A 13,955-nucleotide genomic window follows, 5' to 3' on the forward strand; every position below is an offset into this window, starting at 1 on the left:
GCGTTTGCCATAGGCCTGGCACGGGGATACCATCCAGTGCTATTTGGATGGAGGCCAAGTACCCAGATATGCTTGAAGTGCTAGTTAACATAGGTCGATATCAATATTTCTACAAAACTCGGGGGGTAGTTTTCATCTATTCTTTAACTTGGTCCATCCACGTGTCCCTTTTAGTCGGTGGTTATTTGTCGTGTCCTCATTGCCATGGTTATCATCATCTAGCGGCTTAGCTGCGAGAGAACTCGCGGCGTCACTGAGAACGCCATCCATCACACCTGAAGGGGATTTTGTAGCTGCCGGAGCGGGCTCCTCTTCTCCTTCCGGGAGAATATGCCTTTGGGAATATTCGTCCTCCCATTCTGTTTTGTCGAGTAACTCCCACTCTGCGCTCGTCATTTCTCCCAGGAGAACGGATTTCAGCTTGTCAACGACCTTCGCTGTCGAAGGCTGTTTCCACTTTCTCATAAACTCCGTCCCTTCTGCGCTTCCAAGGAATGAGTGCGCCGTTCCATGAGAATAATGGCCAAGCATGGGCGAGGGCCTGTTTCGTTGGATGGTTGGTTTGGAGTCATCCTTATTCGAACTGTGAAGTTTTGCCTGGGTATCACGGTTTGAGAGCACTCTGCTTATCGCTGACACATGAGACGGCTGGGCAACGAGAAGCATCCATAGGTTACGACCGATATCATACACATCCTCCCAGGAATCAACACCAACATGTAGTCCTTGAGTACGACAAAGCCAATAAATGTTCCAAGCTAGAAGTGCAACTCCTTCAAGGAACAACCCATAGGTCGCAGGGTCTTCATGTGCAAGTTTTGGTAGAGATTTGTTGACATAAAGGGGCCGTGGGCGTGGAGGTGGCCTAGTATCGGTAGTTCGAGAAGCTGTGGGACTCGAAGACGATGATTGAGAAGGCGATGCACCAGGAAATGCTGTTTCTTGTGATAAATATGAAGATGACGGCGGAAATATAGTGGGTAGAGGGTAATTTCGATGGGGCAGCGTGATCTCTGCAGGTAACCGTAGGGAGAGGTAATGAGAAACGAGGACTAGGAGGTGGGAGATGTAGGTAAGGGATGTGGTAATGAGAAGATGGTTTGCGCCTGTACATTTGACTTAGTGATTTGGCCAACAGGGATGTCACTCTACGACACGCTTACTGTTCAGGTCTCTGAGATCCACAATGCTAACTCCTCCGATCGTGTAAACGGCAATGAGCTCGCCATTTTTCCGTCTCGTCCTCTGGCGTAAGCGATAAAGATTCGCAACTTCGCGACACAGGAAAACTCGAGACTGTGCAGTTTTATTATGCAAGCTATTCCATAAGTGCTCGGTTCTCTTTATGCTATCTTGTACTGTAGCCAACATTGAAGCTCGTCGATCTGTTACTTGATATGTAGCGGATTCCATATCCGATCGTCGCTGTTTGAGTAATGCCTTGCGATGGGTTATGTTTTCTTTCCCTTCTCTTATTTCCTCCCTCAACGTTGTCATGCGGTCAAAAATATCTGATGTCCTCACGGTCGACTGCGAAACACGACTTTTGGCAGCTTGAATGGCCCAGCGAGACGGGCGCTCTTTAGCTCTCAGGTCGCCTAGACACCCATTCTCCACAGATTCAGTATCGTATGTGTTTTCAGTCGCCACTGCAGCTTTGATTTTTTTCCCTATAGCTTCCTTTTCTAATAAAACCCTGGCGTGATCGAAGCGAAGAGGATAAAGCTGGTTACGGGTACACGTCGGGCACAGAAGGTGATGTTGGGAGTTAGGCCCACGATCACATACGTGGCAGTTCATAACCGGAGATTTCCCTAAAGGTTATTGAACAACTGTCCAACAAATATAGTCGAGTTCGCATGCTCCCTCCAATATCCCTCAACAGGCTGGAACTGCTGCGGGTCGAAATGACGGCGAGAATGAGCACAGATGTTATTTCATGGGTACTAGATGTTCATAATTCGGGCAGAGAAGCGACGGCCAGTAGCTCAACATATATGGTATTTAAAAAGATCCACCTATCTCCAACTAGATCCATAAATGAAACAAGAGGAAGCCAACCCGCAAACTGTGCATTTTAAATTCTGTTTGGTGGCTCGAAGTCGATGAAGGAGCCGAAGTTGCCTTGAGGTACTCGGACAGTCTAGATGATGTCACCTGATGGCAGACGAATGTTTGCACTGTTTGCACTATCGGTATTGTTCGACCACTAGCTGCCTCGTGCACAACTACTACTCGAGGTCACATTGGGAGATCATGTCGATGGTTCAAAAGACGACAATTAGCAGGGGATACGTTACGCACACGAAGTCATAAGTTCTCATTGATACTACTAGTACCTAAACGGCGTGGCTCAGTCTAGCCACTCTTGACGCATCGTGACGCGAGACTGAAAATAAGGTGCTTTTGATATCGAGATATCACCATGTCGAATGGGCATTGCAGTTCACCGTCGCTGATACCCCGCCCTGTTGCTGTGAATTCAGTGCGCGAGAACGAAATTCCAGATGCGAGCTCCAATACTGAAAATCTTGAAGCTAGTGCAGAACATATTCCTCAGGATGCAGCTGAGGACGGAGTAGTCGATGAATATGAGAAATTGGCCCTCTCTCTTCGCGATTGTGATTGGGAACAACTGCAGAAGGAGTTTGCAGACGCGATGGACGAGCGATCCCAGGTAGAAATGGCTCTACACAAAGAAACTGCCGAACTACTTGAGGTTGGTGCTGTATGATTCCTTCTTCAGACATAGGAGACATTAAAGATATATGACAGATGTTCACCGCATGGTCACAAACGACAGCATACCGTGACGAAGATAGAGCATATAAAAGGCAGGCTCTGTCCCGATTGACTTCCACAAAGAAATAGAAAAGCTGATCTGTTATTTCTTCCTGCTAGGTTTAAAACACGAATGGGTTTCGCACAGACCTCTGAAACTAAATTGGAGGAGAAAAAGAAGCACTGTATGGCCATAGCTGCTGGATAAACAGAATAAACATGCTAACATCATGTAGATGCGAATGTCGTAAGAGCCTTTGAAAATGCACTTGCTCTCCTCCAGTTTGATTAAATGCAGGGCTTCCCAGCCGAGGTGGGAGGGTTGGGTGACATAATCGCATTTATTTGTGTACTCACCGCCTTGCGTCATTCTGCCGACCACTTTAACTTTACTCTTAGTGGTTGTGCAACTGCTTTTGACTTGCTGAACGTCTTTCTATGCTATATCCGGTGTATATCATACATGATATATGGATTATGGAGGGTAAACCATCCGAAGATGATGCAGCCCTTTTAGAACGCTTAAATGCTCTGAAGCCATCTACTGTCCAGCTGGGACAAACAACGTTCGTAAACATTCCAGGAGTTTAGTGGTGCAGAATAATATTTCTGATTAACCCTTTGTAGTCTTCCATTTAGCCTATCGGACATAGATGTGGACGAACCAGTCGATGGCTTGTCTGCACGATTCATGAGACTTGATACATCCGCTTCGCTTGGGACATCTGAACTCCGGCAAGGCAATCTAGATCCCTATATCAACTCCGGGGATGAGATAGAAAATTTACTCTCGGACCTTCAAAACAAGATATGGGAAAAATCTCAGGAGCTAGACAACGAAAACGATGTTGTCAATTTACTCAAGAAAACCAAAGAAGTCCTAAATTCTTCTTCCCAATATCAAGACTTAAGAGGTACTCGTGAATATCCACCACAGTCAGAGCCCTCCAAAAAAAGCGACAGTGGCCATAATTCGGAAGATAAAGACGCAGATGATTATCTCCAAAGGATTCTTGATGAACTGGGCGTGGAGGACCACCAACAAGCAGAGGCAGAAAAGCAATCCGGTTGCGCTGCTAAGGAAAATTCAATGACTGGGCTAGAAACAGCGCCAACGAACCACTCCGCATTAGATACGGAGCCAATAACAGAGACACCCGTCTCCCTACAATCACCCCTAAATCTGCCTTCAATTCCATCAGCACTGCCGCCCCCACCACCTCAAGAAGCCCGGCCCATAGCCGATTCCAGCTGCCCCACCCTGCCCTCCGCCCCTACATTCACGCCTGCCGATAACTCTATCCATATCACCAACAGCCAGCGCGGCAGGCACTGGAAGGGCATCAATGATAACCTGAAGCCATTTTGGTGTTGTATTTGCAGCGATGATGCGAGCATAAAATGCGTTGGTTGTGAGTCGGAGTTGTTGTATTGTCCCCGTTGTTGGCGAGAAGTGCACGTGGAAGAAGGAGATGCGGAAGAGAGAGCTCACCGGGTGGTAAAGTTTGAGAGGGATAAATCCTGATTTTTCTTTTTTCTTTTTGTTGGCATTATTTGAGTAGAATTTCGAATTTTGTTATGTGACATAATGCTTTGATTTTACCACTTTCAAAATAAAAATTTACCAAGATAATTTATAAGTAACTATAAATCCTAACACTTTTTTACTTTTATATAGAAAGACTGTAAGTCAATAACTATATCTTGTTATATATATTTAGAAATTGGGGGAGATTTCAACATATCTTTTGTATATTTACCCTATAAATTAGCGGGCCTATATTGATCACAGTTTCATATAAATTAAGTATATATTCTTAGATATTCCTGACAATATAATATACAAGTTAACGTCATATTTAAAGTAAAACTCTCGTACAAGAGGCTGATTGATTTCTCTTGTTGTATGAAACCCTGTTAGTTCTGGAAGTAATGCAGACCTCCTTTGAGGTCCATCAGCGAAGCACAAGATCAACCAATACCCGGGTGCAGCCCGAAATACCTTGTGGAAACCTCTTCAATGAGAACCTCATAAAGTTGCTAGCCAATTACTTGAAATAAATAACCCAACTCCGGACCGGTGGGCAAATATACATGCCTTCAACCCCACAACTTACCCTCCAACCCAACCTCTCCAACCCAGCCTTGAACCGCCCTTGACTGAAAATCTCACAGCCGTACATTGCTACTTGGATATCGGGAACCACAATCCACATGAGGCTTCCAACATCCCATCGCATCTCCCGAGTCCCAAGCTAGTCACCAAAGACACAGATGCAAATAAAACCTATCCGAGGAAAGCGGTGTAAAATAAGTCATCGAGTTTCTCGACTTATGAAGTATATGAGGTATTCTTTCTCTCCATCACGCCCCGGTCGGTTCATTCACGAGTTCCCCGACCAGCGGAGCCAGATACTTGAGGCGATCTGCTCGCTCGTCCCGTTATATCTTCCCACGTGGCCCCAAATCTCCTCCCAGTACTTGCCAACAGTCCTTCTTCCTCTGCTGCTTCCGCGTCCTCGTCGAATTGCTGTTCGTCTAACTTCGGTGTTCGGAATATTGTGACGAGGAAAACAAGAAGAGAGAGCCCTAAACAGTGAAATAGAAGAGGTTTGGTCGGTTAGGCATTTAATATTCTATTTCGTTGACGTTTTGTGAAGATAGCAGCCTGTTCGGCTCAGGTTATATATTCACTTACCAAGAAAGAAGAACTGCGCCCAGAAGTCGACTATACCGAAAAATGGGAAATTTAAAGTGATACGGTTCAGAAATGTACTGACGACCGTGGGTGTGCAAATTTCCTTGGCGGTCGGGTTTTCTGCTAGTTCAGAGCAAGGCTTGATAAGTGGTTCCAGGCCGGTACAGTCTGGCTGTTCCCCGGGGAGCTTAGGTGGGTGGTCACAGAAAGTCTGTGGACCGTACGTTGCATATTGTGGAGCGACTGCCATAGAGATCGAGTAATTGAGTGCGAGCGTGATCAGAGTCAGCATAACCGTTGTGATAAGGAGCGCCTGCGGTGACGTATGGCCCTTGCGGAGCTGGAATATTCTGACCCATAAAAAGCGTATTCCTGTCGTTGCAATTCCAACGACGGAACTGCAGAAGAAAAAGAGCACTAGGAATACGAAGAGGATGTAATCAACCGGGAATACCTTGGCAGAATGGACGAATACCCAGTTAACCGGGTTGAGGATGTTGGTTTTTCCTAGGATATAACCGCAATTCTGTTTGCAGATAGAATTCATCGCCTTGTCAATACTAGTCAGGAGCATGGAGACCCAAACCAACATAGCAATAGCAAGTAAAAGCAAGCCACTAAGAAGTTTAAGTGGACGGAAAACAGCTGACAGCTTAAACCACGCATTCAGGAGCCAGCTCCCGCTGGGCCGGCGAGCTTCTTCTGCCAGACGCTGCCGTCGTCGTAAGGTCCGCGCTTGGCGCACCAAAGAATCAAGTTCCCTTCGTTGTTTCGAGGGTAGGCGATCCGGATTTCCACCGCAGCGACCTTCTAGCTGGCGTTGGCGTTCTATGTTCTCTTCAAGCCGTGAAGCTGTGTTCGCACTAAGACTAGGGCTGGAAATGGCTGGGGCCGACTTGATAAAAGTGACGGGTAGCAAGGCTAGGCCGGTAGATGTATACAAGACATACACCAAAATACCAATTGTAATGAGCAAGCCGAGAGCAAAGGTTAAAGCTCGTTCTCCATCTGAAATTTGAAGCCTTAGTATGTTATGTAATCAAAATTACATTCAGATCATAGCTATGTTTTTGATAGAAAATTAAGGGAACTTACGATTTTCTGTGAGCAGCCTTCTGAAATAGTCCAGATCAAGATTGGGTTCGTCCTTTCTTCGGCCAACGGGGACGAAGAATCCAACCAGAAATAGGATAACCGTCAACAGAATGAAAGCCACAGTGTATTTGAAGGCACCCCAAAATCTTTTCCTGAAAGTCTGAGAACCGTCCTCGCTTGCTACTTCATCATATTCTTCGTACCAGAAGTAGGTGAAAGGTACCACCAGCAGACAAAGCACCGCATCGAGGGAGTAAAGAAAATAATAGGCTACAGTTAAGGAGAAGGTAATCTTGTCGACCTCATCCTGAGTCGCCCAGGATTTTCGTCGTCCTTCCCTAGATGACGTGGTAGAAGATACCAAAGCCACATCGACTGGCAGTAAGAGGACTGTTGCTAGTAGCGCTGTGAGGGTGAATATGCAAACCGTGGTGACGTATGTAGACCTTTCACTCGGGGTTTGGTAGATGTAGATGAAAATGGATGCCACAGCGACGAGGAGGAAAAACACGATCGCGTATACTACCCATATCAAAGAAGATTGTAGTAGTGCCATATCGAAAGGTAGTCTAGAAGCTTGAGGACGGAGATATCCACTCAGGGCATTGGCAAATTTTCCTAGCTACATGCAAGGCGCGGAGAGTGCAATGATTTGGGAGGAACGGTAATTCAATGCGAAGTTCATTGAAGGTAGAGAGGTAATGTGAAACCAAAATCGCATCCTAAATCTATCAACAACCCGAGAGTACACATGTATTGGATGAATATCAATCAAATCTTGGTCGTTGTTGTTGCTCTGTCGTCATACCTGATACAAGTTTGATCATGTGATATAGAGCAGATTTGAAGAGCCCCAGTATGGTTAACGCTAAGTCTAATTGGGAAATTTTGAGGACAAACCTTGAGCTTCAAAATTATTCGACGCAGAGAGCCAGCAATAATTCCCGAACCTCATCCATTTGCCTTGTCTTGTTCATTGTTGCGTTTCTTTCCGTTGCAATAACAATTCCCATGGTACGATAGCATATTCCTGTCTGGACTTCGCAATGCGAGTCTAGCTCTCCAAGCTCCATTCCAATATTTGATGAGTTGAGAGAATGCAATGTTATACCGAGCTGCTGCCCCCTTCAGGGGTAACGCATGCTCTGTCCGTTCCTTTCCTGTCGGCAACATCCAACAATCTGATAGTGGCAAAAACTACCCTCCTCCAGGTGTTTAATCTGGTTAATGTTGTCTACGGATCTGGTCCTGGCCAGCCAGATGAGAAAATTCGATCACAGTACACCAAATTAGTGCTGGTGGCTGAATATGCTCTCTCGGGTACCATTACAGATTTGGGTCGAGTGAAAATACTTGACTCCAAAAGCGGTGGAGAAGCTGTTCTTGTCGCGACCCGTAACGCCAAACTTAGTCTCATCGAATGGGATCCTGAAAGACATCAGATTTGTACGACCTCCATTCATTATTACGAGAGGGATGATGTAAACATAAGCCCTTGGACGCCGAATCTTGCCAGCTGTCCCAGTTATTTGACAGTTGATCCGAGCAGCAGATGCGCGGTACTCAATTTTGGCAAAAAGAACTTGGCTATTTTGCCATTCCACCAGGTGGGCGATGACCTGGTTATGGACGACTTCGATTCGGATGTTGAAGAACCGCATAGGAATATGAATCAAACGGCGGAAGAGACGGACGAGGCAAATAAGTCCAATGGACCAGTATTCCAAACTCCGTATGCATCGTCCTTCGTTCTCCCAATAGCAGCTCTAGAACCCTCAATGCTTCACCCTATAAGTCTAGCATTTTTATACGAATATCGGGAACCTACATTTGGCATATTATATTCGCAAGTGGCTACATCCTCTGCTCTGCTACATGATCGAAAAGATGTAGTCTTTTACTCGGTTTTCACGCTAGATCTAGAGCAACGCGCATCTACTACCTTACTCTCGGTTTCCCGCCTCCCAAACGATTTATTCAAGGTTGTTCCGTTGCCTCCGCCTGTTGGAGGAGCGCTGTTGATTGGATCGAATGAGCTAGTCCATATCGACCAAGCGGGCAAGACTAACGCCGTGGGAGTGAATGAATTCGCTAGAGAAGCGTCTAGCTTCTCAATGGCTGATCAATCTGATTTGGAAATGCGCTTGGAAGATTCTATTGTGGAACAGTTAGGAGCGGAAAATGGCGATATGTTATTGGTATTACTCAATGGCAAAATGGCGGTACTCAGTTTCAAACTTGACGGGCGATCGGTATCTGGAATATCTCTGAGGCCGGTCCCAGACCAGGCAGGCAGCTCTCTCTTAAAGGCGAAGCCGTCTTGCTCTGTTCCAGTTAGCAGAGGCAAAATCTTTTTCGGCAGTGAGGAAGGTGACTCTGTATTGATGGGATGGTCACGTCCATCTGCTAGAACGAAGGATCCACGAGCACAACGAACGGGCGAGGGCAACATCGCCCAGCTCTCTGACGAAGACGACGACGATGAGGAGGAGGATGATGACGATGATGCATATGAGGATGACCTATATGCGACACCAATGACTACAGGAATTAAAGCCCGAGATTATGTATCCGTGAACGGCACAGGCTTCAACGATTATATTTTTCGAATCCATGATCGCCTGTGGAATCTAGGTCCAATGAGAGACCTGACCTTAGGACGACCCCCTGGCCCGCGAGATAAGGATAAACGCCAGCCTGTCTCCAGCATACTAACAAATCTAGAGCTTGTCACAACCCAGGGATATGGCAAAGCTGGCGGTCTTGCAATCCTCAGGCGCGAAATAGATCCTTTTGTCATCGATTCATTGATGATCAAAGACACGGATGGCGCACGGTCTGTGTATGTTAAAGACCCTAAGCTGCCTTCTCAAAGTGGGTCTCTTCCATTGAATCCTGGTAGCAACTATGACCACTACCTCCTGTTATCCAAGTCCAAAGGCTTGGACAAGGAGAAATCAGTTGTGTACAGAATGAGCAGTGGAGGGCTAGAAGAAACCAAGGCGCCTGAATTCAACCCCAACGAAGACCGCACTATTGACATTGGAACACTTGCTAGCGGGACCAGAGTGGTGCAAGTTCTCAAAGGTGAAGTACGGAGCTATGATAGTGGTAGGTTCATGTGCTTTTTTTTCACTTTTATGATTAGCCACTAGGCTAAAATGAGATATTAAGAAATCACCTCGTTTTTGTCTCATGATTAATATGAAAGCGACCTTACTTCACGTATGGCATAATTAACTCGTGGTTAGGCCTTGGGCTCGCTCAAATATTTCCTGTGTGGGATGAAGATATGAGTGAAGAAAAATCCGTCGTTCATACAAGTTTTGCCGATCCCTATGTTCTGATAATCCGCGACGACCAATCCATACTGCTCCTTCAAGCGGATGAATCTGGTGACTTGGATGAGGCAGAAACCGATGGTATCATTAATTCAACAACATGGATTTCAGGATCGCTTTACCAAGATAAATATCGATCATTCAACTCATATGAAGGGCCGCCCAACATGAAACAATCGGATAACGTCCTCTTATTCCTCCTTAGCTCGGAGTCAAAACTCTACGTAGGTAGCTGCAAGTACTGATAACTTAGGATTAGATTATGCTAATTAGATTTGAAGGTATTCCACCTTCCGAACGCGAGGGAGCCAGTGTTTACTACGGAAAGTATTGATCTATTGCCCCAAATACTTTCAACAGAACCTCCCCCAAGACGAGTAACCTACCGCGAGACCATAACGGAGTTACTCGTTGCGGATCTAGGCGATTCTGTTAGCAGATCCCCTTACTTAATCGTGAGTTATCCCAATTTTGGGACAGAACCTTCTATCTGGCTTTAAAACTTACCAAATTCACAAAATTAGTTGCGATCCAGCAATAGCGATCTCATCTTATACGAGCCATACCATTACACCTCTTCCACTGAAAAGCAATTCTCTGATTTGCGGTTTGTGAAGATCGCTAATCATCATTTTCCCAAATTCCATTCCGAATCAAATGTGGAGAAACATCCTGCGAACTGCACCACGCTATCGAAGCCACTGCGTGTCTTAGGGGATGTTTGCGGCTATCGAACAGTGTTTATGCCTGGGAATTCTCCTTGCTTCATAATAAAATCTTCCACAAGCATTCCACATGTTATGAACCTCAGGGGGAAAACAGTCCATTCGCTAAGCAGCTTTAATATACCTGCATGTGAGAAAGGGTTCGTCTATGTCGATACCGATGTAAGTATCTTTAGTTCATCTAATCTTATGGACAAGTAGCTTACACTCATTGTCCAGAATGTTGTGCGGATGTGCCGATTTCCTAGGAACACTCATTTTGACGGCTCCTGGGCTGCGCGAAAAATTGGTCTCGGTGAACAAGTGGATGCCGTTGAATATTCCTCCTCATCCGAAACATACGTCATAGGAACCAACCAAAAAGTCGACTTCAATCTACCAGAAGACGATGAAATCCATCCTGAATGGCGAAACGAAGGTATGATACAATCATGTTGATGTAAACGTGGTCATTCCTAATTGAAATCTTTAGTGATATCCTTCCTTCCCCAGATCGACAAAGGGAGTGTTAAACTGCTAACCCCAAGGACATGGTCTATTATTGATAGGTAAGAGAATCTCGAGCTAGTCTACGTATTCCTGTTAACAGATGTCCAGTTATAACTTGCGAAATGCGGAGCGTATAATGTGTGTCAAATGTTTAAACCTTGAGGTGTCCGAAATTACACATGAACGTAAGGATACGATCGTAGTAGGTACAGCACTCACGAAAGGAGAGGATATTGCCGCCCGTGGTTGTATCTATATTTTCGAGGTCATCGAGGTCGTTCCCGAGGTTGACCGACCGGAGACCAACCGGAAGCTCAAGTTGATCGCCAAGGAGGAAGTTAAGGGAGCTGTGACATCTCTCTCTGGAATTGGTGGTCAAGGGTTTTTGATTGCAGCCCAAGGCCAGAAATGCATAGTCAGAGGCCTCAAAGAGGATGGGAGCCTTCTCCCGGTGGCGTTCATGGATATGCAATGCTATGTTAACGTGCTCAAAGAGCTCAAGGGTACGGGCATGTGCATCATGGGAGACGCCTTGAAGGGCCTTTGGTTTGCGGGGTATTCCGTGAGTTTACAAGATTCTAAACAACGATTTAGCAGGAAGGTCTAACAACAAATTTATAGGAGGAGCCATACAAACTGTCTCTTTTCAGCAAGGATGACGGTACCCTCCAAGTGATGGCCGCTGACTTCCTTCCTGATGGAAATCGCCTGTATATACTGGTCGCTGATGATGACTGTAACATACATGTTTTGCAGTATGACCCTGAAGGTGAAATTGTTTTTCCCTCCCTTTAATTTGACGAAAATGATTCTAACAAGCAGTCCCAACAGATCCTGGTTCTTCCAAAGGCGACAGATTACTGCACCGCAGCACCTTCCAAACAGGCCATTTTGCCTCAACCATGACCTTACTCCCTCGAACAGCAACTTCATCATCACAAGGACCAGACGCCGACCCGGACATGATGGATCTTGACTCCTCTGGGCCCCTTCATCACGTACTTGTAACATCCGAAACCGGGTCTATTGCACTTATCACTCCAGTTTCTGAAACGTCATATCGACGCCTCTCAGCGTTGCAATCCCAGTTGACCAATACGCTCGAACATCCTTGCGGACTTAACCCTCGTGCATTTCGAGCTGTTGAGAGCGACGGGATTGGTGGACGAGGTATGGTTGATGGTGACCTGGTGAAAAGATGGCTTGATTTGGGCACTCAGCGAAAGGCGGAGATTGCAAATAGGGTGGGTGCAGATGTATGGGAAATTCGTGCTGATCTGGAGGCAATTGGGAAGGGAGGGTTGGGATATTTGTAAAATGTTTTTAAAATATCTTTTTCCTACCCCTTCCATATCTGGTAGTAATGCCTAGGTTATATATTTAGGTGTCTAGAGACATATTTCTGATCTAGGAGGCTATATAATACATTGAAGAGGTCGATCGAATTCATTTGACCAGCAAGGTAGTTGCAACGTAGCATTCTATATAATTTTTCGTGCTGATAATAACAATCGATTCCCAAATATCAGCCTCGCCCTTTACATCTATGTAGAAGCCATTGGTATCTCGACACCACCATTTCATGATCTCACAACACTGATCATCGCCTCGTCAAGTAGTATCATATGAAATCTAGAAAAAATGGGAAGGAAAAAGTGAAAAGAAAAGAAGAACATGTATAATATACAAACTAGCCAGTGATTAGCTAGTGCTGGCACACACACCCTCCGCTGCAAATCTAGAATACCATAAACCGTCACTCCCGCTACCCTCATTTAGTCAAATCACTCAGCCTTCTTCTTCAGCGTCGCCGATAACTCCCGCGCCTTACTTTCCAGCCCAGCTATTTCCTCTATTCAGAAAAGAAAAGGCAACAAACTATTAGTAAAACAGTCTTCTCTGGATCCATCTTTTGTTTAAAGAATATTATTCACAACAAATAAGAGCGAGAGGCCAATTTCAGAAGGACTGATTTTCAAGCACATATAGTTGGGAAATAAAAAGTAACGTAGCCCATTAGGAGAGGTTGATGGGAAACTTACTATTTTTCATCACCTTCTCTTCATCAACCTCCAGCCTCATCCATGCCCAATAGATAATCTGGTACGTGAGGACGCCACCTAGAAAGACCTTTGCAAAGGCCCGGCCGAAGTTTTTGTATATGCTTGTCTTTCAAACGATGGTATTAAGCACGCGCCGAGGCGTTTATCGAGGATGTTAGCTACAAACAATAGTAAGAAGGAAGGAGTAAAATGGAGGGGAGGGGAGGGGAACAATAGCAGCATATAAAAGTTCATAAGAGAGAAACTGAGGGTAACGAATGGCTTACGTGGGCTGAAGGTGCATTGGTGGTTGTGGATTGTTGCGTGCTATCATCGTTCAGGTGTGAAGGCGTAGAGGTGAATGTTCGCCGAGTTAAAGACGATCGGACTGGATACTTTACAATACATGGTGATGGGAGTCGAGCGGCTTTTCGGATCCAAGGGCGAAACATTGTCGCCATCTGGTTTAGACTGGATGAGGGGTATATAACATTTATGTGCTGAGAGATCCGCTCGGAGTTGGCTCTGGACCGGGGCGGAAAAAGCATTGGCGGAAATCGAGCGGAAGAGCCAAGACTTGTCCAATATATTCACGTGATTGGAATATTTTCCCGAATTGTTGAAGATGCTTCAAGGTTTAGTCTCATGCGTGGTCTACAATGTCAAAACTAATTAAAGACAAGGTTGCACGGTCGACGCAAAGAATCCCAGAGGGCTTTGTGAAGCTAATAATCCTATGAGAGACTCCTTTTGTAACAGAATTCCCAAGGTGGATGAGGATGAG

At 45.6% G+C, this 13,955-nt stretch overlaps 6 protein-coding genes across 6 annotated transcripts; 3 read left to right on the forward strand and 3 right to left on the reverse strand.

Moving 5' to 3' along the window:
- Window positions 1-132: 132 nt before the first annotated feature.
- HCBG_04798 (uncharacterized protein) lies at window positions 133-2,099 on the reverse strand (the record flags this gene model as incomplete). The annotated part of the gene is made up of 2 exons (XM_045431847.1): window positions 133-1,106; window positions 1,164-2,099. 2 exons carry the CDS (start codon window positions 1,798-1,800, stop codon window positions 133-135), a joined length of 1,611 nt encoding a protein of 536 aa, XP_045287059.1.
- A 326-nt stretch (window positions 2,100-2,425) lies between these two features.
- Window positions 2,426-2,734, forward strand: HCBG_04799 (uncharacterized protein; the record flags this gene model as incomplete). The annotated part of the gene is made up of 1 exon (XM_045431848.1): window positions 2,426-2,734. The coding sequence occupies one exon, from the start codon at window positions 2,426-2,428 to the stop codon at window positions 2,732-2,734; it is 309 nt and encodes a 102-aa protein (XP_045287060.1).
- Window positions 2,735-3,258: 524 nt separating this feature from the next.
- HCBG_04800 (uncharacterized protein) lies at window positions 3,259-4,412 on the forward strand (the record flags this gene model as incomplete). Its single annotated transcript, XM_045431849.1, has 2 exons — window positions 3,259-3,347; window positions 3,421-4,412. 2 exons carry the CDS (start codon window positions 3,259-3,261, stop codon window positions 4,304-4,306), a joined length of 975 nt encoding a protein of 324 aa, XP_045287061.1.
- Window positions 4,413-4,576: 164 nt separating this feature from the next.
- On the reverse strand, window positions 4,577-7,130 carry HCBG_04801 (uncharacterized protein; the record flags this gene model as incomplete). The annotated part of the gene is made up of 3 exons (XM_045431850.1): window positions 4,577-5,370; window positions 5,480-6,487; window positions 6,575-7,130. 3 exons carry the CDS (start codon window positions 7,128-7,130, stop codon window positions 5,162-5,164), a joined length of 1,773 nt encoding a protein of 590 aa, XP_045287062.1.
- A 541-nt stretch (window positions 7,131-7,671) lies between these two features.
- HCBG_04802 (cleavage/polyadenylation factor CFT1) lies at window positions 7,672-12,577 on the forward strand (the record flags this gene model as incomplete). The annotated part of the gene is made up of 9 exons (XM_045431851.1): window positions 7,672-9,685; window positions 9,826-10,139; window positions 10,197-10,370; window positions 10,440-10,802; window positions 10,860-11,058; window positions 11,113-11,188; window positions 11,238-11,691; window positions 11,751-11,898; window positions 11,961-12,577. 9 exons carry the CDS (start codon window positions 7,672-7,674, stop codon window positions 12,443-12,445), a joined length of 4,227 nt encoding a protein of 1,408 aa, XP_045287063.1.
- Window positions 12,578-12,913: 336 nt separating this feature from the next.
- HCBG_04803 (uncharacterized protein) lies at window positions 12,914-13,623 on the reverse strand (the record flags this gene model as incomplete). The annotated part of the gene is made up of 3 exons (XM_045431852.1): window positions 12,914-12,981; window positions 13,172-13,298; window positions 13,459-13,623. The coding sequence occupies 3 exons, from the start codon at window positions 13,621-13,623 to the stop codon at window positions 12,914-12,916; spliced, it is 360 nt and encodes a 119-aa protein (XP_045287064.1).
- Window positions 13,624-13,955: the final 332 nt, after the last annotated feature.

This window comes from Histoplasma capsulatum (genome assembly GCF_000150115.1).
Source record: "Histoplasma capsulatum G186AR genomic scaffold supercont2.6, whole genome shotgun sequence".
Lineage (NCBI taxonomy): Eukaryota > Fungi > Ascomycota > Eurotiomycetes > Onygenales > Ajellomycetaceae > Histoplasma > Histoplasma capsulatum.